Raw genomic sequence first — 25,204 nt, 5'->3', positions numbered from 1 at the left:
TAGTACTCTCAGACCCAAAGCTATAAAGAGTAGAAGTACAAATGTATGAAAGAACCTCTTCTTCCTATGAACAAGATTTTCCCCCGCTAGAAGAATTTTCAAAAAAGGAGTATCTTCATGCTCCAAAAATTCCTTCTAAATTACAAGCAGATGCAGAAGGCTGACAAGTCAAAATAGCAGCAGCATAAGCCACATTAAATTGGTAGACAGAAAATGCTCTGGCCCAAAATTCTGCATTAAAGAAGATAGATCAGAAGGTCGATAAAATTGACTTAAAGGTGTTAGAAATAGGAGAAAAAACTTACGAAAATGTAGAGATGATCAAGGATTTAATCAGCCTTTTCAAAAGGAGGCTAAAAGAAGTTGTCACTAAGAGAGCATCATGTTCATGGCTTCTCTGTGGAATCTTTTTTCTAGTATCAAACTCAACACTTCGGGGGATGGTTAGGATGAGAAATTGGTTGGTAAGGTATGGAAAAAGGTGATGGTGGATTTTGAGAAGCCTTCTTTTTTCCTTTGGCTTTGGATGAAGATGAAGGTTGGAACATAAAAATATCAGTTGGTTTAATGGTTGGTCTTGAGAGAATATCAGCTAAGACATTAGTTTTTCCTTGAATGTGTTTAACATCAAAATAATACCTGGAGAACCATTCTGCCCATCTGAGTAGTTGGGGATGAGGCACTTGTTTCTGTTTGAATTTTATCATCTTAGGGAAATAAGACATGTCCATTTCAACAAGGAAATGGTATCTCACTAAGTGAAATTCCAAACTTTTAATACCTCTTTTGACATCAAGGATTTCTTTGAAAGTGGAGTGATAATGGATTTCAGCATCTGTGAATCTTCCGCTCTTGTATCCACAAAGTCGTCTTTTCCCTGTATCTTCTTCGAATAGAATTGCACCCCAATATTTGTCACTGGCATCAGTTTACAAAATTCTTCTTCCTTCTGAAGGGATCTGTAATTGTGGCAAATGAGCAAGTTTTTCTTTAAGTTTTTGGACTGCTTGAGTCTGTCTTCTTTCCCATGGAGGAGGATTCTTTTTTAGCATTGTCCTTAAAGGATTTGTTAATTTTGAGATTTTTGGAACAAAATATCTTTGATAATTAACAATTCCTAGGAATTGCTAAATTTGCTTCTGAGAGAAGTTTTTTATTGGAAATTTCTTTAATTCCTCAGCAATACTAGGGTGAGGCTGGTACCTTCCATCTTTTATGATCATACCCAGGAACTCTATTTCTTCTTTGTTGATCTGCATTTTTCATTTTGAGAGCATGATCCCATATTTGAAGATGATCTGTTGAAATTCTTCAATGAGGGCTGCATGACTTTCTTGGTCAGGACTGTAAAGGAGAATGTCATCAATATAGATCAATGCTTTGTCCATTACGGGCTGGAAAATCTTTATCATGGCCTTTTCAAATAAAGATGGAGCCGTTTTGAGCCCAAAAGGCATCACCTTCCACTGGAAATGTTTTTTTGGGATTCAAAATCCCGTCTTGGGCCTGTCTTCTGGACTTATACCCAATTGCCAAAACCCTGCCTTTAGATCAAACTTGGAAAATATTTTGGCTTTTGCAAGGCTTGAGAATAAAGTATTTCTGTTGGGTAAAGGGAATTTATCATCTTGGAGAAAATAGTTAAGAGGCTGATAGTTAATTGCCAGTCTTAACTTTCCTCTGGCTTGTTCTGATCTTTTGTTAACATAGAACGCCTCAGAAGCCCATTGTGAATCTGAGGCTTCTATCAACCCTTGATCCAGTAGCTGCTGACATTCTTCTTCTGGTAGTCTGAGATGTTCTAGATTCATGCCCATATGGCTGGCTTTTGTGGGGTTGATATCTTCATTCTTCTTGAATGGTAACTTGATGAAAAATTCAGAGTTCATCCATAAAGGATTTTTGCATTTTTCCAAGAACTCCGAATGAGATTCAGCACAAGATCTTCCTTTTAATTCTTCAACAATTTGCTAGATCTTTGTGTCATAAAGTGAGAAAAGTTTGGAGGTTTGAACAAAAGGTTTGAACATCTGTTTGAACTTTATTCCATCTGGGAGGATTCTCAATTTTTGACTTTGGTATAAAGGTCAAAACCCACAATAAGATCTTTTCCTGGAAGTTTTGATCGAAGAACTGTAGTAGTAATTGAACATCCAGGGAAAAATTGGATCTTGATAGGCTTGCTTCTTAAGTGAGTCGCAAAGACTTTGTTTGCTGCTGATTGAAAGTTGGTATAGGGTTCCCACCAATTTGCTGGCAAAACTTCAGGGTTCATGATTGATTCTGCTGCTCCAGTATCAATAAAGGCAATAACAATAATCGACTTGCTATATTTTTCTAGGTAGATGGAGACTGGAACATGTGGTATGGGAATCTAGGAAAGAAATTGAGAGTTTGATAGAAGAGAATGGATGGACTTTGGTTGGACCATAAATATTTCTGATGAGGATGATTCAGAGTCACTGAGCTCAATGCTCTGAATGGCACATAATGACTGTTCATCGGGTTCATCATCAATAGAGAATATTAATTCAATATCATCCTCTTCATTCATCTAGATTCCCGATTTTTGCAACTTTTTCTGGATCATTTTCGCACCCTTTTTATTGTTTGGACATGATTTTGGAAAATGTCCTTTCTGATTGCAGATATAACATCGGGTGGACTTGATTCCTTTGGACGACCTTTTCTTCTTGAGATATCTCCATTTATACCTTCTTGTGAAAGGTCCTGAAGAGAACTTCATTTTTCTGAAATGTCTTTTCTTTTTTGTAGGACAATAGCATGATTTGTCCTTTCCACATTTGATCTTGAGATGTGAATCTTTACAAGCTTTATCTAATCTTTGGTCTCCATGGAGATAATCTTTTAAGACTTTCCTTCTGTTGCATAAGTCTTCCAGAACAATATACGTTTCTTGCTGGATTTCTCCCATGGTTAGATTGAGAATGTTTCTGTTTTGCCTGTAGAGATTCTGATTTATGGCTACTTTTAATGGATCTGGAATAGATGCCACCACTGCTTGTTTTAGACTGGAACCGATCCAAGGGCACAAAATAGTTTTGTCATAGCATAAAAATGCTTAGACAAATCTTTCTTTCTAGAGGAACAACATCTTCTTTTGAAAAATTCTCTTCTCTTAAGAGTTAACAGGTCATCAGGATTTCCAATAAAATAAGTATGGATAATCCTAATTGCTTGGGATAAATCTGTCAACATCAAGAACTACATCTGATCAGCTTGACTAATAGAATTCCACCAATCTTTTAACATCCCAGTAAATCGTGATACAAATTCCATGAGGATGTTATAATGACTTTCTTCTGTTAATCTTCTGGTTTCAAGCCAGGCATGGAATTCCTGTAGTCTTTCTAGCCATTTGCTGGTTGGAATATCATCTAAGGTAGACACTGCTTTGCTTACTGAGACATGAGGTGTAGATCTTGTATTTGAGGGTTCTCCTGTATCAGTGGCTTCATCCTCTGACATTTCATCGATCTTGACCTCTGGTTTGACAGTAGCCATTATTTTCGGTTCTTCCTCAGAGCATGTTGTTGATGTCTCTGAATCTTCTGAGACTGAAGTTGATTCTAGGGAAGATTCTCCTGTTTCTTCCAAAACAGCTATTTTTGGAAGTGATTTCTGATTGTAATCTCTTAGGAATTCTGTTAAGGGATTTTTAGAAAGACTTCTTTCTTTTTGGATCATTAGAGATTTCGACACCTGTCTGGGCGGAGATGAAGGGGGGCTTTCCTCTTGTTCTGAAGGAAGGCTTTCTTCTTCTTTCATCACTGGCATTTTGCCCAGAGCTTTTTCTTTTTGCTTTACTATTCTTTTCTTTTCTACTTCTTTTTCTTTTTTAATCTGTAAAAACAGATCAAAAGTACTTGGCTTTTTGCTTTCTTCTGGTGGGGGAAATTCGATTTTCACATTTCCGGATGATCTTGGTTTATCAAGTTGTCTGACAGAAGGGAATAATTCAATACCATTTTTTGCATGTTGTGGTACTGGTAATTTCCCTGTTTCTTCAAGAGTTTTGATTTGGTCCTTCAAGTTTTCGATCTCCTTTTCTCTCTATGCCATGTGAGAGAAAAAGCCTTGTCTTGGTGCTACTCTCTCAGCTATCATGGAACAAAATAAATAAATAAATTTCATCTCCTTCTCAAATTCCATTTTCAACAGCTATCATGGAACAAAATAAATAAATAAATTTCATCTCCTTCTCAAAGCCTTTTATATTCTAGTTTTTTCATCTGCCCCCATTTTCTCAAGGCCTTTTTCTTTTTTACATATTCTTAATTTTTTTTCAAAGATTATGAAGTCTAATATCATGTATATTAACAGGAGGTCATCTCGACGCAAATAATGACAACTGTTCAAGGCTAAAAACTAGTTTGATATATATACACATATATATAATTCAGAGATTAAATATTATATATGCAATAAAAATAAGTATATAAGAAATCAACATATACAGTATCAAAATCCATTTCGATCCCTTTCAATTGCCCATCAAATTTAGGCTTCCATCAATAAACAACAAACAACGAAACACAGAAAGCATGAAGTGAAAACAACAAGAGATTATCAAATATATATGCCTTCAATGCATGCTTTCTGTCGATGCACATCGATAACATTAACATATAAATGTAGATATAGGTCCATGGTTAGAATGTAGGTATATGCATGGATGAATGTTGTTGTTGCATTGGAAGTTGTGCGAAGAGGTTTGTAAGGGCCTCAAAAGGAAGGGAAACGGTCAGCAGTAGGAGGAGACCCCCAAAGAGCTGCAAATCAGCGCCAGAAGATACCCTCGTTGAAGCCCCATAATAATAATTATATATATATACCTATAAATATCGTTGCATTGCGTGATGGCTCTTTTAGCATATCCCCTTTGCTGCATCTACCTCTTTCTAATTTTGACACTCCTAACTTTTTCTCTTCTTTTTTTTCCCTTTCAACAATATATGACATTATCTATGCTGTTTAAAAATTACTTGATTAAGTTTCAAGTGATAAGTTAAGTGAAATAAAATCAAATAAATATTCATAATATAAAATATTAAATTGACTTATGTATCAAAAATTGAGTTAAATATATTTTAAAAATTATATTTTTTTTTGAAAAAAAAGTAGCAACTTAAAAATTATTAACTTTTTTTAATCGAGCAATATGATATGATAGTTCTTGTGGTATGTGTAGATATCATTCTGAAGATATTCTGCATGTGACCAGAGATTGTCCTGTAGCTAGAGAAATTTGGTTGCAGGTCATTCTGGTTGAGAATTGTCTAAGTTTTTTTTGTAGAGAACCTTTATGAATGGTTACAAATTTAATTTGCATAATTCTAGTTCAATTTTTGGTGAGGTAAGTTGGTCCAGTTTATTAGGATTGCTTATATGGAGAATTTGGAAGAATCAAAACCTCTTCCTTTTCCAAAGAGCTACTTGGAGTGCACATGAGATAATTAAGGTTTCATATACCTGGGCTAAACAATTCGCCTCCTTTCATAGAAAGGACTTGACCAAGCAGCAGGAACCAAGGTTAATAACTCTAATGCCAGATAGATGGATCCAGCTTTGTACTAATGGAGAGATTAAGGTCGATTCGGGATATGCTGTAGCTGGGGGAATTCTAAGGCATGGGAATGGGGTGTGGATAATGGGATTTAACAGATATTTGGGTGCATGCTTAATTTTCGATACTGAATTGTGGGGAATTCTTGATGGGTTTACTCTTATCCAAGATAGTAGCTTCGCCGGTGTGATAATTCAAATGGAAAATCTAGAGGTAGTCAAAGCTATACAGGATACTTCCTTAATTGCTTTGAACTCTGCCTTAATTAGACGAATTCACCATCTTTTGGCGAAAGTGGGTCCTTGGGCTATACAACACATTCCCAAGGAGCTTGATAAGTCCTTATCAACACAAGACAAAATTTGAAGGTTTTTAAGGAGATTCTGAGGGACGTGTTAGTAATCTCTCCTGTTGTTGCTGTAACTGGCAATCTTGCTCAGAAAAATTTTGATGTAATTTGATCTACTATAGTTTGTTTTTCTCTTTACCCAAAAAAACTTATTCACTTATTCTTAAAAATTTTGCACTCATAATTTTTTTTTCTTTTATTGCATATTTTACTTTCATGGGTGTGCATTAAGATTAGTATTCAATTTTTTCACTTGGTTCGATTGACATTCCTTTTCTTGACTTAAGTTGTCTCATTTTTTATCAAATTTTTCCATAAACTACAAATAAAGCATACAAACTACCACTTCCTCTCTTATCTTTTATATCATCATTCACCATAAAAATATTATGATTAAGAAAGATTATTTTAATCTATCTCTTTTCTTTGTCAGAATATCATAAAAACATAAGAAAAGGGAGCATGTAGATGACATCACAATAAAATTTGAGACACTTGCCGTAATTGATCTTGTTGCATTAGATAAACAATGACAAGAAAGAAGTTCTCCAATATTTTTTGCAAAAAAAATGTGGATAATAGTTAAGGGAGCTGGTGCTAGAGCTAAAGATGATTTTTAGAAAGAGTTTGTTTTGATGACTTGCTTTTATTTTAGATATTCTTTTATTGGATTGTGAACTCTTAAGCTGCTTTTTGTTACTCTACATTAATAGATTTTTTTTGTGTTGGATGTTTATGGTATTATTTAGATTCTTGGGAATGTTTTTGATACAGTTTTGTAAACAGAAATGTCATTGGGGAGATTATCAGTGCAATTGGATGTTGCAACAACATGCTACATTATGTTTTTTTATTGAGTTGGAAATTTTGACTTTGTAAAAAATATAGATTAATATTTATTTTAATAACATCAAATTTAGAATGTTATGTAAAAAGAAACTAGAAAATTGATACTTCTTGTGGGGTCTTTACTTTCCTTATTTGAAAGGAATGGTGATTGAGAAAATTAAAGGATTTGAATTTGTATTTTAGGGATAATTAATGAATTATCTTATCCTCATTTTAGGAGAGTGACCTATTAACTGAAACTAAGCATGAAGTTTTATAATGAGTAAACATTATCCCATTATTCAATTCAATTTGAGGGATATTTTCTTTACTATCTAATTGAGATCATATGATAATTCATTGAGAATTATGTTACAACCTTCAATAGAAAAGGTTGAGAGTTTTTGAGAGAATTCATATTGTTTGAGAATAAGACAAAAATAAATCGTTGGGTCTGATAAACTTATAGTAGAGCTTATAATATTGTAATTCAATAATGGAACCATTTGTGGCCTAGATTTGACATGCCTAGGCTTGAAATCAAACTACCTAAACAATCATATTGTTCTTTTTTACTTTGTGTCATCACTTGTTACAATAAACACCCAATCAAATGTTTTTCAATTAGGTTATGATTTGATTGTTATTCTATTGTTCCTATATCAATTTTACTATATTAGTGGATTTTCTACTCTCTTTTTGCCAATGGATTTAAACTCGTGTTGAAGTATGTAAGTTTCATGTGTTCTTAATTTATTTTATCATTTATATATTTCATTTTCATATTTGTTTAACTTAAATAAATATTAATCCCCTTTTCACTTACGAAAAAATTGAAAAGAAGAGACTATTTTGTTTCTCTCTCAAAGAGATTCTTGCTTATTGTGACAATTCCACCAATGCTAACTGTTTGTTTAAACTATCTTTCGCTTCTGTTTGTGTGGTTGGGCAGTTCCTAAGGTGGCTTCCTTCATCTAATTCTTTATTTATCTTATAAATATTTTATTCCAATGGAATTTTGTTAGGTGTTGGGGTCAATGTTCTATCATCAAGGTTACGAATAGTGTTTAACAACTTGATCCTTACTTGATACTCATTTCTTTTCTCTCTGCATAAGGTTTTTTTGCTCAGTTGATAGAAATATATTAATAATAGAAAAACGTTGGATAGTGCCAACCTATTTATTAAATAAAGATATTACAAAACTCCCAAATAACTTGAAATATCCATCACTTTGCCAGTAAACAAGTGCGAAGTGAACTCGAGCCAGCTAGATAATAAAATGATCAATACCTATAAAAATATTCCAAAACAACCAAGTTTTAGAATTCCTCTGCTATTTCAGTCCCAACTACAACAAACGGCCCAGAAAATAATGAATAGGCCACTCCTTTCTCGTCTCACAACACCCACTACACCAACTTTGTCTTCTTAGCCACACATGCCACGAAAAACTTCGAACACCTGTGGGTAGATGGAACCCAATGAATAACATCCTCATTGACTTTATTACTCGAAGACATGCATTTCACACAGCCAAACCACCATGAAGCCTCTAAAAATTGAATTTTTATCATACACTGCCCTTGCCCACATCAGAGATATCATTTTGGGATTAAACATCAACATATCAATTGTCATTGAAGTTCTATCAAACATAATATCATTTTGTGCCAGCCACACTAACCAACAAATCGTCAAAACTGATAACATCCATAAAATTTTATGAAAACCTTTCAAATTCACACTAAGCATGGTGAGTATAGTTCAGCAAAGCAATCAATTGTTTTCCACTAAAAACCCCACCAGATGAAAATCTTGAACCAAAATCCATTCAAAGATTTGCAATTAAAAGATGATCAACACATTCCATCTCTCTAAAACATCAAGAACATCCACTTTTATTCTAATCCAACCACACACCCTGGCTTTTGAGAAACTCCTTAGTTGGAATACGATCAATGGCCAGTACCATAAGAAATTCCAAACTCTTGGTGGGACCTTCAGCTTCCATATTCTGTCGAATGAGAAACCATTGTATTCCAACCCATCATTTATCCGTAACAAAGATAATATCTTCACCGAAAACTACCCATCGCTATCATAAATCCAAATTAAACGATACTCCACCTTAGGCACTAGGACTGTACTCACCACCTATGACTTTAAACCACTAAGAGTACTTTCCTCCCGTTCCAGCAGTAGAAAATTTTTATCCCATTGAGCTTCACTTAATCCATTATTTCGAGACACTGCTTCAACCACCTCATTTTCCCTTTTGGCAAGATGAAACAAATGGGTGACGACCTCTACTTTCAAAGGAAAATTACCACACCAAATGTCCTCCCAAAAAAATCATCGATTTATCATTCCATATCAACCAACAAAATGATTACCTTCCAACACTACGAACCTTTCAAAAAATGATGTCTTTAGACACTTTAAAACTACCTCTATCTCAAATCAAAATCCCACCTCCAGAACCCCTATTAACTGCCAAAAATCTATAATCAAAATTATCATCAAACCATGATTTCCTAATAATTTCGACAATGACTGAGTTTAAACTTAGTTTCCTACATAAAACAATATTCTCCTTTGCCTTGCATATAACTCTTCTAACATATGATATCTTTACATTTGAGGCCATACCCCTAATAATCCACAAAATAATCCTTATTCCAAAACACACCATAGAGATACAACAAAATAATGAAATAGAAAATCGACAACAACATAAAATTGTACTTGATCTATACTGCCTAACCCTCAAATTCCCTCTGACCCTCAACACTACAAACCCTCCAACCTGTCTTTGTCATCCTGTCTTTGTCTCTCCTCAGAAGCCTTCTTCGGCCCAATTCTCGTCACCTATCCTGACTCAAAAATAATCATATTATCCTTCTTCTATAATGGTTACAATCTATCTTTTTCTTTCGCTCTACAATCCCTACTAAAATCTTCGAATGATTCTATTTCCTTAAGTCTAATCGGAAAACTCACCTCTCCTGGCTCTAAAAATATTAACTCATCAATCTGTTCCTATTGGTTGATTGATACCAGCATCGTTATTTTGTCAAAACTATTCACCTTTGTCGAGTTCTCACCAAGAGAAACTATCTCTCTTCATAATCCTGCTACTCTTTTGAATGATGTGTAGTTCTAATACTGTAATGGAATGCCTGATACTTCAATCCATGACACTCTCTCTATCATTATTGTTTTCTTTCAATGAACGATTTCAAAAGGATGGTTTTTAATCAATATGACATAATTGTGTTAGATCAATTACATTCCTTAACTTAGAATTACTAAACCCATGTTCATGGTGTTACGAATATTTTCACAACAACCTAGTAATTTGCTAACTACTACTCATACATACTTATTAAATTAACTAATCTCTTGAACATTTTTCAATGCCAATTCAAATAATTAATCAATCTTCATAAGCACATAAAAGATTAAGTGAGGTAAAAATATATTTAACCTTGCAAGTTATGCAAGGTTAATGTATCGTTAATATAGTAGCTAATTTAACCTTCACTAGAAGATTAAACATGCACCAATTAAATATTGTGTCAATTAATTACAATTTTAATACATTTAATAATTAATTCATTTGTTACCTCACATTTTATAATGCATGTATAACATAAGTATGATTTTATTTAATTGAATAACTTACCAAGGCCTATAACAACACAAACATGATTTTAATAATTCAAGTGGACAAAATACAATCAATCTAACATGAATTAATTTAAGCCATTTTAATTAGACCAATAATAAAAATAAAACAATTATTCATGTTCATGATCACAACATAAACAAGAAAATTAAAGAAAAGGGAACCAGGAAGCAAATCCAGGTTTTTTCTGAAGCCAAACTAGTGTGCTCCTCTTCTTCTCTGCTTGTTCTGTTGAATCAAGGCCTCTATGAACAATTGAATGATGCTATTCTAAGGTGGAAGAATGATCTTTTTCAAGAGGGATATTGACAAGGGAAATGTGAAAATAAGAAAGGGAATGGAAGAGAGAAAAACAAGTGAAAGAGAGAGATCTGTGGGAAATGAAGGTGTGTTGAATGAGGAAGGAAAGAGGGGTATTTATAAGTGGAAATGACTGCTAAAAATAACAAATAAATAGCAGCCACTCCTCTTCCTTTTGCCAGCCACATATGGTGCAAGTTTGAATGGCTCAAACTTGTTATTTTAAGCTAGGGGCAAAAGTTTTAAGGCACGAAAAGTGGAGGGGTTTGAATAGGATTTTAAGGAAACTTCAAGAGTTGTTTTGCAAGTGTGGAAATCAGCTAAAATCAGCTGATTGGGTCATCTCTATGGACGGTTTGGGCTACCCCATTTGCTAAGTGGATCAGTCTTTCTTTACTTAGCACAATTGGGCCTATTTTCATTTTCAAGCTTATAATTAATTTTTAACCCAATTAATTTTGGATCAAAATTAGTTACAAAATATTTTTAATACATATTTTTGAACTGTACATGGTTGGAAAATATTATTAACCTTGCTCTCGATCACTTGATGCACAATATTGCTCTAACGGTTCAAGCCTCTCGAGGTGTCTACGGAACCAATTTTTACCCTTTGTGCAAAATTGTCGAAAAGAAACCAAATTTTTGTAAATTTATTATAAAAATAATTAAAATTCAATATGTTAATAATTTAAGTTTAAATTAATTATTTTATAATTAAAGTATGAATTTCGACGAAAAATACTACGAAACTGCACGAATTAGGGCTCAAAAGGTGTTGAAAAAGTCTATATATTTTTGTGTTTCCACAGTCCTAAACTTAATTCATTGTTCTTCCCAAGTAATGCACAAATTGTAAAAGAATTTCTCGAAATCACCTTTGAAACACTTCTTCAGAAAACATCCCTCCCATAATTATGAGTTTAGTATAATTATGCTCAAGAACAAGAATTTTGAGATTATGCAACTCAAGTATATGTATTATCCAAATTAATCTCAATTATTATTATGATAGCAGGAATAGAATAAATGCTTTCTCAATAAAGATATTCTAAATTCCTGCCAATTAATTTTTATTCCCTCATTTAAGACTAAACTGCAATCACTAAGTTTAATTTATACCTTCATATGTCGAACGTAGCAATTTCTCTCCACTAATGTAGGCAGCACAGAAATCTGAATCAAAAGGTCTTTTAAATGGGTTATAACGTGGCTAGGCTAAGGGTAGGTAAAAGATAGATAAATTTAGGCTAAAAACCAAAGACTCAACTTGTATCAAAACTTCAGAATAAATACCTTTAAATTCAGCAACTCATTTTGCAATTGATTTCACACATGCTCTTTGTACATCTATTTCTTTTGAGTGCATATGCTCATTTTTTTCTTTCTTTTCTTTTTTTTCCGAGCATATTATTATATGTACTACATTTTTTTTAGCATTTGATACTTCATTTCAACTCCCCATACTTATTTTCAGAGAATATTTTGGATAGACTGAGCTAGTGTTTGGGACAATTTAGAGATAATTATAAGAGAAGTGATGGCTTAGTATTGCAATGGTTCAAATAAAATCAGGCCATATAGTCTCAAAGTTGGGTTTCAAGAAATAAATAGTCGTTAAGTTTGGATTGAAAGGCTCAAACAGCCCAAACAAAAGTTTGCCTAAGTCAATTTAAAAATTCCATGATTCCTAGGATTTCGCCTCAAGAAATTACTGAGTCAATTCTAGAGACTTAAATTTTCATGCATGCCTAACTCTCCCAAGGAATTAAAAATTTTTTTGGTACAATTTACAAACTTTATTAAGAGTAACATTTATGTCATAATTCATCTAACATAGCAATCATTGAGATAATAGAACTTTATTTATACTAAAGTTTCACATAATTAACAAAAATTCTAATTTTGAGGAAAATATAACTTATCATAATTATAAGAAAAATGTATCTTGAAAAAAAATTCAATTTTTGGTCCCCTTACTTAAGATGAACAATGTCCCCATTGTTAAAAACAATAGAGAAAATGAAAATATAGAAGTGAATAGATACTGTACACCAGGTAGGATCCTAGAAAAAGAAGGTGGGTCAAGTTTGATTGCTTAAATACCAAGCTCTTCCTAGATAGATCCAATCATAGACATGTACATATTTATTGCTACACTTCTTATTTTGTAAATTGTTCAATTTTATTAATGATTTCAACCTCTTGATTTATTATGCGAGAAATAGAAATATCCTAAGAGAGCTTAAAACTAAAAACTTAAAATATCCTAAAAAGTAAAATAAGGTAAAGACAAGATCCCCATTTTTATTTATTTGTACACCCTTTTGACTCCGATCGCCTCATTCCTTCCTCGACATTGGAGCCCATGGTTTGAGTAAAACAACCATTGAGGATTTAAGTTCAAAAACTCACCAGGAATATACTTGAAAGCTAATTCTGATTATATCTGCTTAAACTTTCTTCATTGCTTGAGCCTCCTCTTTATCGGTTAAATAAGCCTAACAACCATATCAGAAACAAAAAAGAAGGCATACTTATGTAAGAAAACTACGATTTATTCGCATATAGGGTAAATTTAAAGATTACTATAACTTTAACCGTCACACTACAAATTCAATGAATTAAACTGAAATCCTCTATTTTTTTCTTCCCTTATCTTCGATTAAAAGATATAGAAGAGTTAGAAAGATTACTAGTTTACTGAATTTCTCGATTTCATAAGCTAATTTACTAGTTTCTCCCCATATGCAGACCACTCCATAATTTCTCTCCTACCAAACAAACCAAAGAAGGATATAAAAGAAAGAAAATGAATACAAAAATGAGAGTTTTCCTAGGAGAATGGTGTTCATCTCTTATATAACCCTCCAACACTTATACATCAAAACCAAATTATCATCAAAAACTCTAATGTCCCTCATCATAATGTTTCCCACTAAGAAAATACTTGGTTCTAAAGTTGTAACACCTCTAGCCCGTATCTGTCATCGGATCAGGGCTACGGAGTATTACCAAAGTATAACATCATATAAAGAACATTTTACCATTACAAACCAACCACAACATAAGTCATAGTAATATCAACCAAAATGATACATACGGTCTCTTTTACGAGCCCTCGAGGCCCTAAAAAGACATTAGAAATGAATTGGGACTAAACTGGAAACATATGAAATTTTTCGAAAAAAGTTAAAATTTTTCAAACTGTAGTGGTCAGACAGTCGTGGGCCAAGCCATGTGACTCATACGGCTGTGTGGCCAGGTTGTGTGACACACATGGTCAAGAGATACGTCCGTGTTTTAGGCCATGTGGGCATTCGAAATAGGGCCACATGGTTGTGTCCTAGTCCGTGTCCGTGCCCGTAAAACTCACTGACTTGGGTCACATTGCCAAGCAAAATACCCGTGTTGGGACATGTGCTAGGCCATGTAACGGCGTGACTTGCAACCCTTTGAAAGATACAGGGGACACATTGTCATGTCGTGTGGCCGTGTGTCACACACGGATAAGAAACATACCCGTGTCTTTGGCCTAATGGACGAAAAATAGGCCATTTCCAAGCCATTTTTTTCACCCAAAATCTAGCCACTTTTACAACCCAATTTCACCGATAATCATGCACTCAAGACACTCCTAATATATGCATACACAAGCGTTAACAATTATAGAAACTAATCATTCAACTAATATGCCAATATGGCACCTCAATCTCATCAATCAAATTTGACTAAAGACCTACCAAATTCATTCATGATACAATCAACCAATTAAACACTTCAATGCCACATTTGCCATAATGTTCGTATACCAAATACATACACAACAAATACCATTATGACCATTTCCACATATACCATTAATCTTAATAACTATATCAAATGCCAATATACATTCAAGGCTACCAAAACTAACCATTAACACTTCAAGGCACTGTCTATAAAATACCAAAACAAAATCTCATAGCATACCTTAATGTTCATCCATTCAACTACACTCACTATGTACTTAGGTGCAAAAATGACAATCACTTTAAAAGCCATAATGTACATGATATCATCAACCAAAATGTCATATATACAAGCTACACATAATGGTTAAATTCATCAAACAAGACACCTATACATGCCATTATAACCATGACTCAAAATCAACAAAATCTACCGATATAGCCGATGGATAGTGTGATGGATCTCTGACAAGCTTCCAACCCAAACAAGCTTCCGATTAACTACAAACACAAAAGAAATAACATGAAGTAAGCATGTAATGCTTAGTAAGTTAGTAATTCATAAACAAAACTTACCATTTTAATATAAAAGCATAAAAACAATTTGAGACCATCCAATATAACTTGGCATTAGCCTAAGCAACAAGAACCTTTCAAGTTAGATTACCACATAGCTTAGCAACTCATTGCAAAACATAATAGCTTTTATGTACACAATTTATAAGCATTCATACTTTCATGCATATGGCTAAGCATATTTAAAGCATCATTAACTCATAACTTTTTCATAATTTCATAGCATTACTTATCGAAATATTTGTCGATCCTTCCCTTTTGCATATCCGTTGAACCACTAGAATAATATCGGATACGCTGGAATCTCGTACACAATGTGCCAACATGTGGTCGAAACCACTACTATCTCATATCTCATAAAAGTGCTCTCTCTCAAGCCATAAATGGATCTGCTCACACGAGCTGTCAGTTAAGACGTAGCTACACGGTGCTGCTCACACAAGTTGTCAAGTAACAGCAATACATGTAAAAAAACTCAGCCACCGGTAGGACGTACAGGACCAGCACCTAAAACACGGTAACCCCTAATAACATGTCATTTGTATCCTATATATTCCTAAGGTTCAAACGAGATCTGAAAATTGTCGAAACTTCGTTGGATATTTTCGTAGAGTCATAATACCATAATATAACATAAAAGAATTTAAATCAAACATAATTCAAGTCCACTCAAATGTACAAACTTACCTCGAACACGAACGAAGAAATACGATCAGTTAGTTCGACACTTTTCTTTTCCCCGATCTAAATATGTATGTTGCTTTTCTTGATCTATATAATCAAATTTAACTCATTCAAACTTCATTATATTCAATTAAATCCAACACTAATATGTTTTGGAAAAATTACACTTTTGCCTGTATAATTTTGAATTCATTACAATTTAGTCCCTAAGCTTATAAAATGAAATTCATGCAATTTGATACCAACCCACTATAGCCAAATATTACTTAGGCCCATACCAAGCCCTACATTTAATTTATTTCATAATTTTACTGTTAATAATTTTCTATTTTTCAATTTAATCCCAAATTGACAAATTCATTATAATTTCCTTTACAAAAGTTGTTCAACTAGCATCAAACATTCATTTTCATCCATCAAAAAACGAAAAAACTAACATAAATTCATGGAAAAACCCTATAATTTTAACAGTTTTACAAATTAGTCCCCGAGCTAGTTAAATTGAACTACAACAACTCCAAAAACATAGAAATCATTAAAAACGAAACCAAAAATCACTTACATGCACTAGCAAGTGTTGCCTGAATGCTTGGATGCTTAAAAATGGTGATTTTCTTCCTTAGAATTTTGGCTAGAAGAAGCTGGACAAGGTAATTTGGTTTTATTTTACTTATTTTGTTTATTTAAGTATTAAATTACTTATATAACCTTACTTAATCCCATTAATGATGTCTAAACTTGTCCATTAATAATTTTAATGATCTATTTACAACATAATGACTCATACTTTAATGTTCTATAGCTATTAAATACCTTTAGCTATTAGAACTCAAATTTTGCACTTTACACGATTTAGTCCTTTTTACCAAATTAAGCACTACTATAATGCTGTAGACAATAAATAATAATAAAATAAATGTTTCGATGTCAGATTTGTGGTCCCGAAACCACTATTCTGATTTCACTAAAAACAGGTTGTTATAACTCTCCCCTCCTAAGAAATTTCCGTCCCTAAAATCTTACCAGAAAATAAATTAGGATATTGCTTTCTCATAGCTTCCTCGGGTTCCCAAGTGGCTTCTTCAATCCCGTGACATTGCCAAAGAACCATTACTAAAGCTATGTTTTTGTTTCTTAATTCTTTAACCTCATGTGCCATCTGATCGGTTCCTCGCTGTACGACATATCAGGCTGAATATCAATATCCGCTGTTGATATAACATGCGAAGGGTCTGATCGATACCGTCGTAACATAGATACATGAAACACATTATGAATCTTTTCTAACTCTGATGGCAAAGCTAGTCGATATGCTACTGGTCCAATTCTTTCTATGATCTCATACAGCCTGATAAATCGTGGGCTTAGCTTTCCTTTGTGACCAAAACAAAGAATTTTCTTCCAGGGCGATACATTCAGAAATACTCTATCGTCGATTTGAAATTCAATATATTTACGTTTCAAATCTGCATACAACTTCTGTTGGTTTAAAGCTACTTTCAAACTATCACAGATTACTGTCACTTTTTCTTCCGTCTCTCGAATTAAATCGACCTTGTGAATCTTTTTCTCACTAAGCTTCATCCAATGTATAGGAGTTCAACATCTACAACCATACAAATCTTTATACAGTGCCATGTTTATACTTGACTAAAAACTTTTATTCTATGCAAACTCAACTAACAATAAATATTTCTCCCAGTTGCCTTCAAACTCTAGTAGACAACAACGAAGCATATCTTTCAGTATCTGAATTACTCTCTCAGACTGACCACCTGTCTAAGGATGAAATGTAGTACTGAAATGCAACTGTGTACTTAGAGCTTCCTGTAGCTTGCTCCAAAATCGCGATGTAAACTATGGATCTCTATCCAATATAATAGAAACTAGCACCCCGTGCAATCTGACAATCTCTGAAACATATAACTCAGCTAGTCTCTTAAGAGAAAAAATTATACGTACTGGAACAAAATGCATAGACTTTGTTAGATGATCAATGACAACTCAAATGACATCTTTCTTTCTCAGAGACAAGGGTAAACCCGATACAAAGTCCATCGTAACTCGCTCCCATTTCCATTCCGGTATCATCACTAGCGGTAACAAACCAGAAGGTACCTGATGTTCAGCTTTAACTTGTTGACATACTAAACATCTTGATATACAATCTGAAATCTCTCGCGTCATACCTGGCCACCAGTACATCTATTTTAAATCACTGTACATTTTAGTGCTACATGGATGAACGAACAACCTACCACTATGAGCTTCATGCAAAATTTTCTGAATTAACCCTAAATCCCTCGGTACACAAACTCTGCCTCTAAAAAGTAAGCAATCATGGGGTCCAATTTTAAAATCGGAATCAGGAGCCGACTCACACAATTTCTATTTAGCTATCAACGCATCACCGTATTTTTGAGCCTCACAAATCTATTGTAAGAACAACGGTTTAGCTTTTAACTCAGCTACAATCGAACCATCAACAGGAAATGTCAATCGTGTATTCAACACTTGTAAAGCAAACATAGATTTTCTACTCAGAGCATCAACTACTACATTTGATTTACCCGAATGATAATCAATAATCAAATCATAGTCTTTCAACAATTTGAGTCATCTGCGCTGTCTCAGATTCAAGTCTCTTTGCGACATTAAATACTTCAAAATCTTATGATCAGTAAAAATGTAATATTTTTCGCCATATAAATGGTGTCACCAAATCTTCAACGCAAACACAATTGCTGCCAACTTTAAATCATGTGTCGGGTAATTCTTTTTATGCAATTTTAATTGTCTGGAAGCATAAACTATTACTTTACCTTCCTGCATCAAAACACAACCTAAACCGTTAAAAGATGGATCGCTGAAAATCACAGACTTTTTACTCGATTCAGGCTAAACTAGAACTGGTGCCTCAGTCAAAAAATGCCTTCAACTAGTTGAAACTTTGTTGACATTTTTCTGACCATTCGAACTTCACATCCTTCTGTAATAGTCACGTTTTCAGAGTAGCTATCATCGAGAATCCTTTGACGAATCTTCTGTAATAACTAGCTAATAACAGAAAACTTTTGACTTCGGATACATTCCTCAGTGGTTACCAATCAACAACTGCTAAAATTTTACTCGGATCAATTCTGATGCCTTCGGTCAATACTATATGTCCCAGAAAACCAACTTCTGAAGCCAAAACTCACATTTGCTAAATTTGGCAAACAGTTATTTATTACGTAGGGCTTGCAGCACAACTCTCAAATGTTTAGCATGCTTAGTCTCGTCTCAGGAATAAATCAGAATATCATCAATAAAAAGTACGACGAATCTGTCTGAAAATGGTCTGAATATTCTGTTCATCAAATCCATAAATACTGCAAGTGTGTTAGTTAAACCAAACGGCATTACAAGGAATTTATAATGTCCATACCTGGTCCTGAATGAAATTGTTGACACATCCGAATCTTTAACCCGCAGCTGATAATAACCAGAACATATATCAATATTCAAAAATACTGTTGCACTTTTCAACTGATCAAATAAATCATCAATTCGCGGCAATGGATACTTATTCTTAATTGTAACTTTGTTGAGCTATCAGTAACCAATACACATTCTCCTTGACCCATCCTTTTTCTTAAGGAACAAAACCGGTGCACCCAAACACGAGAAGCTAGGTCGAGCGAAACCTTTATCTGTTAACTCTTGTAATTGAGATTTCAACTCTTTCAACTCTGTAGGAGCCATTCTGTACGGAGTTATCGATATCGGTGATGTTCTCAATACTAACTCAATCCCAAATTCGACCTCTCTGATCGGTGGTAACTCTAGTAACTCTTCTAGGAACACATTGGGATATTCACAAACTATAAGCACTAATTCAAGTTTCAACTCAGACACTTTAGAATCTAGAACATATGCAAGGTACGCTTTGCAACCTTTTCTCACGTATTTCTACGCTGAATTAGTTGAAATAACGATAGGCAACTAACTCAAAATGTCTGATTCAATCTAAAGTGTCTCACCATTCTGACATTTTAGTACAATAAGTTTTCGTCTACAATTCATTATAGCATCATGCAGAGTCAGCCAATCCATACCTAGAATCACATCAAACTCATTAAATGGTAAAAGCATCAGATTGGCCAGAAAGCTATAACCCCAAATTATTAAAGGATAGTTCTTGCAAACTTTATCAACTAACACATATTGACCTAGGGGGTTCGATACTTTAACTACAAATTCAGTGGACTCAATAGGTAAATTCTTAATTGACACTAGATTCGTGCACACATACGAATGAGTTGATCCAGGATCAATAAAAGTAGTAACTTTAGTGTCAAAGATAGAAAAAGTATCAGTAATAACATCTGGAGCAAAAGCTTCCTCATGCGCACGGATCGCATAGGCTCTTGCTGGTGCTCGTGCCTCAGACCTCACAGTAGAGTCCATAGTCTCACTAAGACTATGATCCACATTTCTAGGGTTCCTTGGCGGTCTCCCTCTTGCAACTGTATTACTCAGTTGAACATTCTGAATCTTGTCTTTTTCAAGTAACTGGAACGACGGAAATGTGCAAGTGTACACAATCGCAACAAGTAATAAAGTGACAAGTAAATGTCGAGTTATCGTACCCACAGGGACTGTGAAAAGAGTTATTTATGAATGCTATTTAAAACACTTTGGTAAAGAAAAAATACTTTGTTTGAAGAGGGTGATTAAAAACTAAGATTTCAAACTAAGTAAACTAAATAAATAAATCTCAAATGCAAGATTTCAAAATATGATTTTAATCAAGATGACATAATTGTGTTAGATTAATTACATTTCTTAACTTAGAATTATTAAACTCATGTTTATATTGTTACAAACAAGTTCACGGCAACTCGGTAATTTGCTAACTTATGAACATACTCACCTACCAAAATCCATTTATCTCTTGACTATATCCCTATGTCAATTCAACCGATTAAACAAGTCTTAATAGGCAAATATGTTATTGCAGATACGTACTTATTAAATCGAAATAATCTCTTGTACATATCCCTATGTCAATTCAAACAATTAACTCGATTTAATAAGCACATAAAAGACTATGTGAGGTAACAAAGTATCCTTACCTTGAAAGAGTTTGATCACAATAATCTTGCAAGTTATGCAAGGCAAATGTATCGTCAGATACCGTTGCTAATCTAACCATCAGCTCCCTTAGATGATTAAACATGCACTTATTAAGTACTCTATCCATTAATTACAATTTCAATCCGTTTAAATAATTAATTCATTAGTTACCTAACAATTGTAATGCAATAATAACTTAGTCATGATTTTACTTAATCAAGCATCTTACCGAGGCCTATAACAACATAAACACAATTTTAATAATTTTAACAAACAAAATGCAATCAACCTAACACGAATTAAATTCAAGATAAATTGATTAAATTAACCATTCTAGCAACATAAATATTCATAGATATGTTCAGCATAACAACAAAAATTAAAGAGATAGGGAACAAGAATCAAATCTGGTGTTTTTCCGTGGCTTGACTAGTTGCTCCGTTCTTCCTTCTCCGTTGTCTTCGTCGACCAAGGCTGTTATGAGCAATTAATTGCTGCTCCAAATAGCTGATGAGTGCCCCTTTCTCAAGAGGAGAAATCGGCAAGAGAGCAAGGAAATTTTGGAATGGAAAAGAAAAGAGAAAGTGGAGGGAAGAGAGGAAAGATGTGAATGCTTGAGGTGTGTCTCTAAAATGACCAGCCTAAGGGGGGTTTTATAGCTGAGGAGGGCAGCTAAAAATAGCTAAAATTATCAGCCAAAGAGCCCTCCCTTGGCCAGCCACACATGTGGCAAGGTTGATAGTTTCAACTTTGCTAATTTAAGCTTGGGGCAAATCTATAAAGCAACCAATTGTAGAGGGGTTTGAATGCAACTTGAGCAAGTCTTCAAGGGCCTCTCTGCAAACTTAAATAATCAGCTAATAAGCTGATTTGGGTCAGCTCTTGGGACGGTTTTTGGGCTGTCCATTTCTTGCTCGGTTCAGTTCAACTAGACCACTTTTTCATAATTAATTAATAATAATTTATTAACCGAAATTAAATTGGATATAAATTAAAATTAATTATATTATGAATTAATACATATAATTTTGGACCGTATTAGGCTGAAATTTAGTTCGCCTCGATACTTCAAATTGCTTCTCAATTTTGCGCTTCTAGTAGTGTCTGTCGAAAATAACCAAAATTCATCAAAATTAATTATAAAATTAACTAAAATTCAACATGTTCATATTTTAAGTGCACTTTAATTATTTTGTAAAAATAAATTATTTTTTCGACAAGAATTTTATCGAAACTATATGATTTTAAGTTAAAAAGGGTATGTAAAAATGTGTAAATTTCCGTGTTTCTAGTAACTCAGGCCAATCCCGAATAAAATGTTCTTGCGAACCACATTTGAAACAGACTCTGTCTTTCATCCGGCATTCTCCAAAATGTCTTCGTCCATATCGCTGAAAATGAGGCTTGTTAGCTTTAACACTACCAATGTTCACTACTGATGTTGCTTGAGCTTTAGAACTCGCGTGTTGCTTACCTCCATCTCTGCTAGGATACCCCACTGAAGTAGTCGAACGATTATGGTATTCTTTCAATCTTTTTGATGTTGAATGATACGATTTTCTAGTTGATCTCTTTCTTGAATCTCTAACTTCAAAATCAGTTTTTCTTTTCTCTTTACTAAGCTCCCCGGCTTGATGTGCTCTGTCAACCAAAAAAATGAATTCTTTCAACTCGAGAATCCTAACTAGAAGTTTTATGTCTTTGTTCAGTCCATCTTCGAACCGTTTACACATAGCAACTTCAGTTGGAATGCATTCTCGGGCATACTTGCTCAACCTGACGAATTCTCTTTCATATTCTGATATTGTCATATGACCCTGTTTAAGCTAAAGAAATTCTTTGCATTTCTGATCAAGAAACCTCTGACTTAAATATTTCTTTCTGAACTCAGTTTGGAAAAATTCCCAGTCTACCCGTTCTCTTGACACAAGAGAGACCAACGTATTCCACCATTGATAGGCTGAATCTTTCAATAGAGGTACGACATATTTAACACATTCGGCCGTGAACAACATAGCTCATCAAAAACTTAGATTGTATTCTCTAACCAGAATTCTGCTCGCTCAGTATCACCTTCAACTGTATCTCTGAATTCTTCGACCTTATATTTGCAAATTTTATCAAAAGGCAACTTATTTACACGTAAAGGTTCCAAACCTTGAGAAGTAACGGGAATAATTGGGGAATATGTGGGGGTAGAGGTCGTTGAGTAGCCGAATTCATTCGAACAAACTCAGTGAACCACTTGTTCATCATTTGGAAGAAGGCTTACTTAGCCTCTTCTTTCCAGCCCTCAGATACGGGCCTAGAACTAGACGGAGGCTTGCGCGTTGGTTTTTACTTCATCGGAGTTGGTTCGGTTGGAATTCATTACTATATGAAACTACAATTCAAAACGTGTCAGGAGTTATCACACTATCACAAGTTATATAATGACATGCATATCTAGACTCACATGTGCTACGTTCAGCCCGAGAATCCACTAAACTGTAGCTCTGCTACCACTAAATATAACACCCCTAACCCGTATCGCCTTCCCGTGTGTCACACATGCTTGAGACACATGCCCGTGTCTCTGGCCGATTGGACAAAAAATAGGCCATTTCCAAGCCATTTTTCTCACCCAAAATATAGCCACTTTTACAACCCAATTTCACCTATAATCATGCACTCAAGACACACCTAATATATGCATACACAAGCTTTAACAATTATAGAAACTAACCATACAACCGATATGCCAATGTGGCACCTCAATCTCATCAATCAAACTTGACTAAACACCTACCAAATTCATTCATGATACAATCAACCAATTAAACACTTCAATGCCACATTTTCCATAATGTTCATATACCAAATACATGTACAAAAAATACCATTATGACTATTTCCACATATACCATTAATCTTAATAACTATATCAAATGCCAATATACATTCAAGGCTACCAAAACTAACCATTAACACTTCAAGGCACGATCTATATCATAGCAAAACAACATCTCATAGCATACCTTAATGTTCATCCATTGAACTACCATCACTATGTACTTAGATGCCAAAATGACAACCACTTTAAAGGCCATATATGTACATGATATTATATCAACTATATCATCAACCAAAATGTCATATATACAAGCCACACATAATGGTTAAATTCATCAAACAAGACACCTATACATGCCATTATAACCATGACTCAAAATCAACAAAATCTACCGATATAGACGATGGATAGTGTGCTGGATCTTCGACAAGCTTCCAACCCAAATGAACTTTTGATTAACTAAAACCACAAAAAAAAACACGAAGTAAGCATGTAATGCTTAGTAAGTTCGTAATTCATAAACAAAGCTTACCATATCAGTATATAAGAATAAAAAGAATTTAAGACCATCCAACATAACTTGGCATTAGCCTAAGCAAGAAAAACCTTTCAAGTTAGATAACCACATAGCTTAGCAGCTCATTGCAAAACATAATAGATTTTATGTACACAATTTATAAGCATTCATACTTTAATGCATATGGCTAAGCATATTTAAAGCATTATCAACTCATACCTTTTTCATACTTTCATAGCATTACTTATCGAAGTATTTGTCGATCCTTCCCTTTTGCATACCCGTTGAGCCACTAGAATAATATCAGATACACGAGAATCTCGCACAGAATGTGCAAACATGTGGTCGAAACCACTACTATCTCATATCTCATATAAATGCTCTCTCGAGCTATAAATGGGTCTGCTCACACAAGCTGTCAGTCAAAACCTAGCTACACGGTGCTGCTCACACAAGCTGTCAAGTAACTGTGACACATGCTGGAAACTCAACCATTGATAGGACATACAGGACTAACACCTAAAACACAGTAACCCCTAATGACATGTCATTTGTATCCTATATATTCCTAAGGTTCAAACGGGATCCAACAATTGCTGAAACTTTGTTGGATATTTTGATAGAGTCGTAATACCATAATAGAACATAAAAGCATTTAAATCAAACATAATTCAATCCTATTCAAATGTACGAACTTACCTCGAACACAAACGAAGAAATACAATCAGTTAGTCCAACACTTTTTCTTTTCCCGGATCTAAATTCGTACGTTGCTTTTCTTGATCTAGATAATCAGGTTTAACTCATTAAAACTTCATTCTATTAAATTAAATAAAAAATCATGTTTTGGGAAAATTACACTTTTGCCCCTATAATTTTTAATTTATTACAATTTAGTCCCTAAGCTTATAAAATGAAATTCATACAATTTGATACCAGCCCACTATAGTCGAATATTATTTAGGCCCCTAACAAGCCCTACATTTCATT

General features: G+C 34.0%; 1 protein-coding gene across 1 annotated transcript; it reads right to left on the bottom strand.

Annotated features, from left to right (window-relative positions):
- Positions 1–19,340: 19,340 nt before the first annotated feature.
- Positions 19,341–22,675, bottom strand: LOC105779005 (uncharacterized). Its single transcript, XM_012602756.1, has 4 exons — positions 22,211–22,675; positions 20,041–20,300; positions 19,844–19,896; positions 19,341–19,618 (listed from the first exon to the last, which is right to left on the bottom strand). Exons 1-4 carry the CDS (start codon positions 22,673–22,675, stop codon positions 19,341–19,343), a joined length of 1,056 nt encoding a protein of 351 aa, XP_012458210.1.
- Positions 22,676–25,204: the final 2,529 nt, after the last annotated feature.

Source organism: Gossypium raimondii, chromosome 4 (assembly GCF_025698545.1).
Source record: "Gossypium raimondii isolate GPD5lz chromosome 4, ASM2569854v1, whole genome shotgun sequence".
NCBI lineage: Eukaryota > Viridiplantae > Streptophyta > Magnoliopsida > Malvales > Malvaceae > Gossypium > Gossypium raimondii.
Note: the sequence above shows the minus strand (reverse complement) of the source record. Positions and strands in the feature narration are given on the sequence as shown.

Excerpts from the sequence above, each read along its gene's own strand:
- LOC105779005 (XM_012602756.1), bottom strand. The coding sequence starts at position 22,675 with ATGACAATATCAGAATATGAAAGAGAATTCGTCAGGTTGAGCAAGTAT. Across the intron at positions 20,301-22,210 it reads AATGCCGGATGAAAGACAGA|TTACTTGAAAAAGACAAGAT; the intron begins GTCTGTTTCAAA and ends CCGTCGTTCCAG. Across the intron at positions 19,619-19,843 it reads TGAGTTTGATGTGATTCTAG|TGCTTATAGTTTGTGAATAT; the intron begins GTATGGATTGGC and ends AACTTGAATTAG.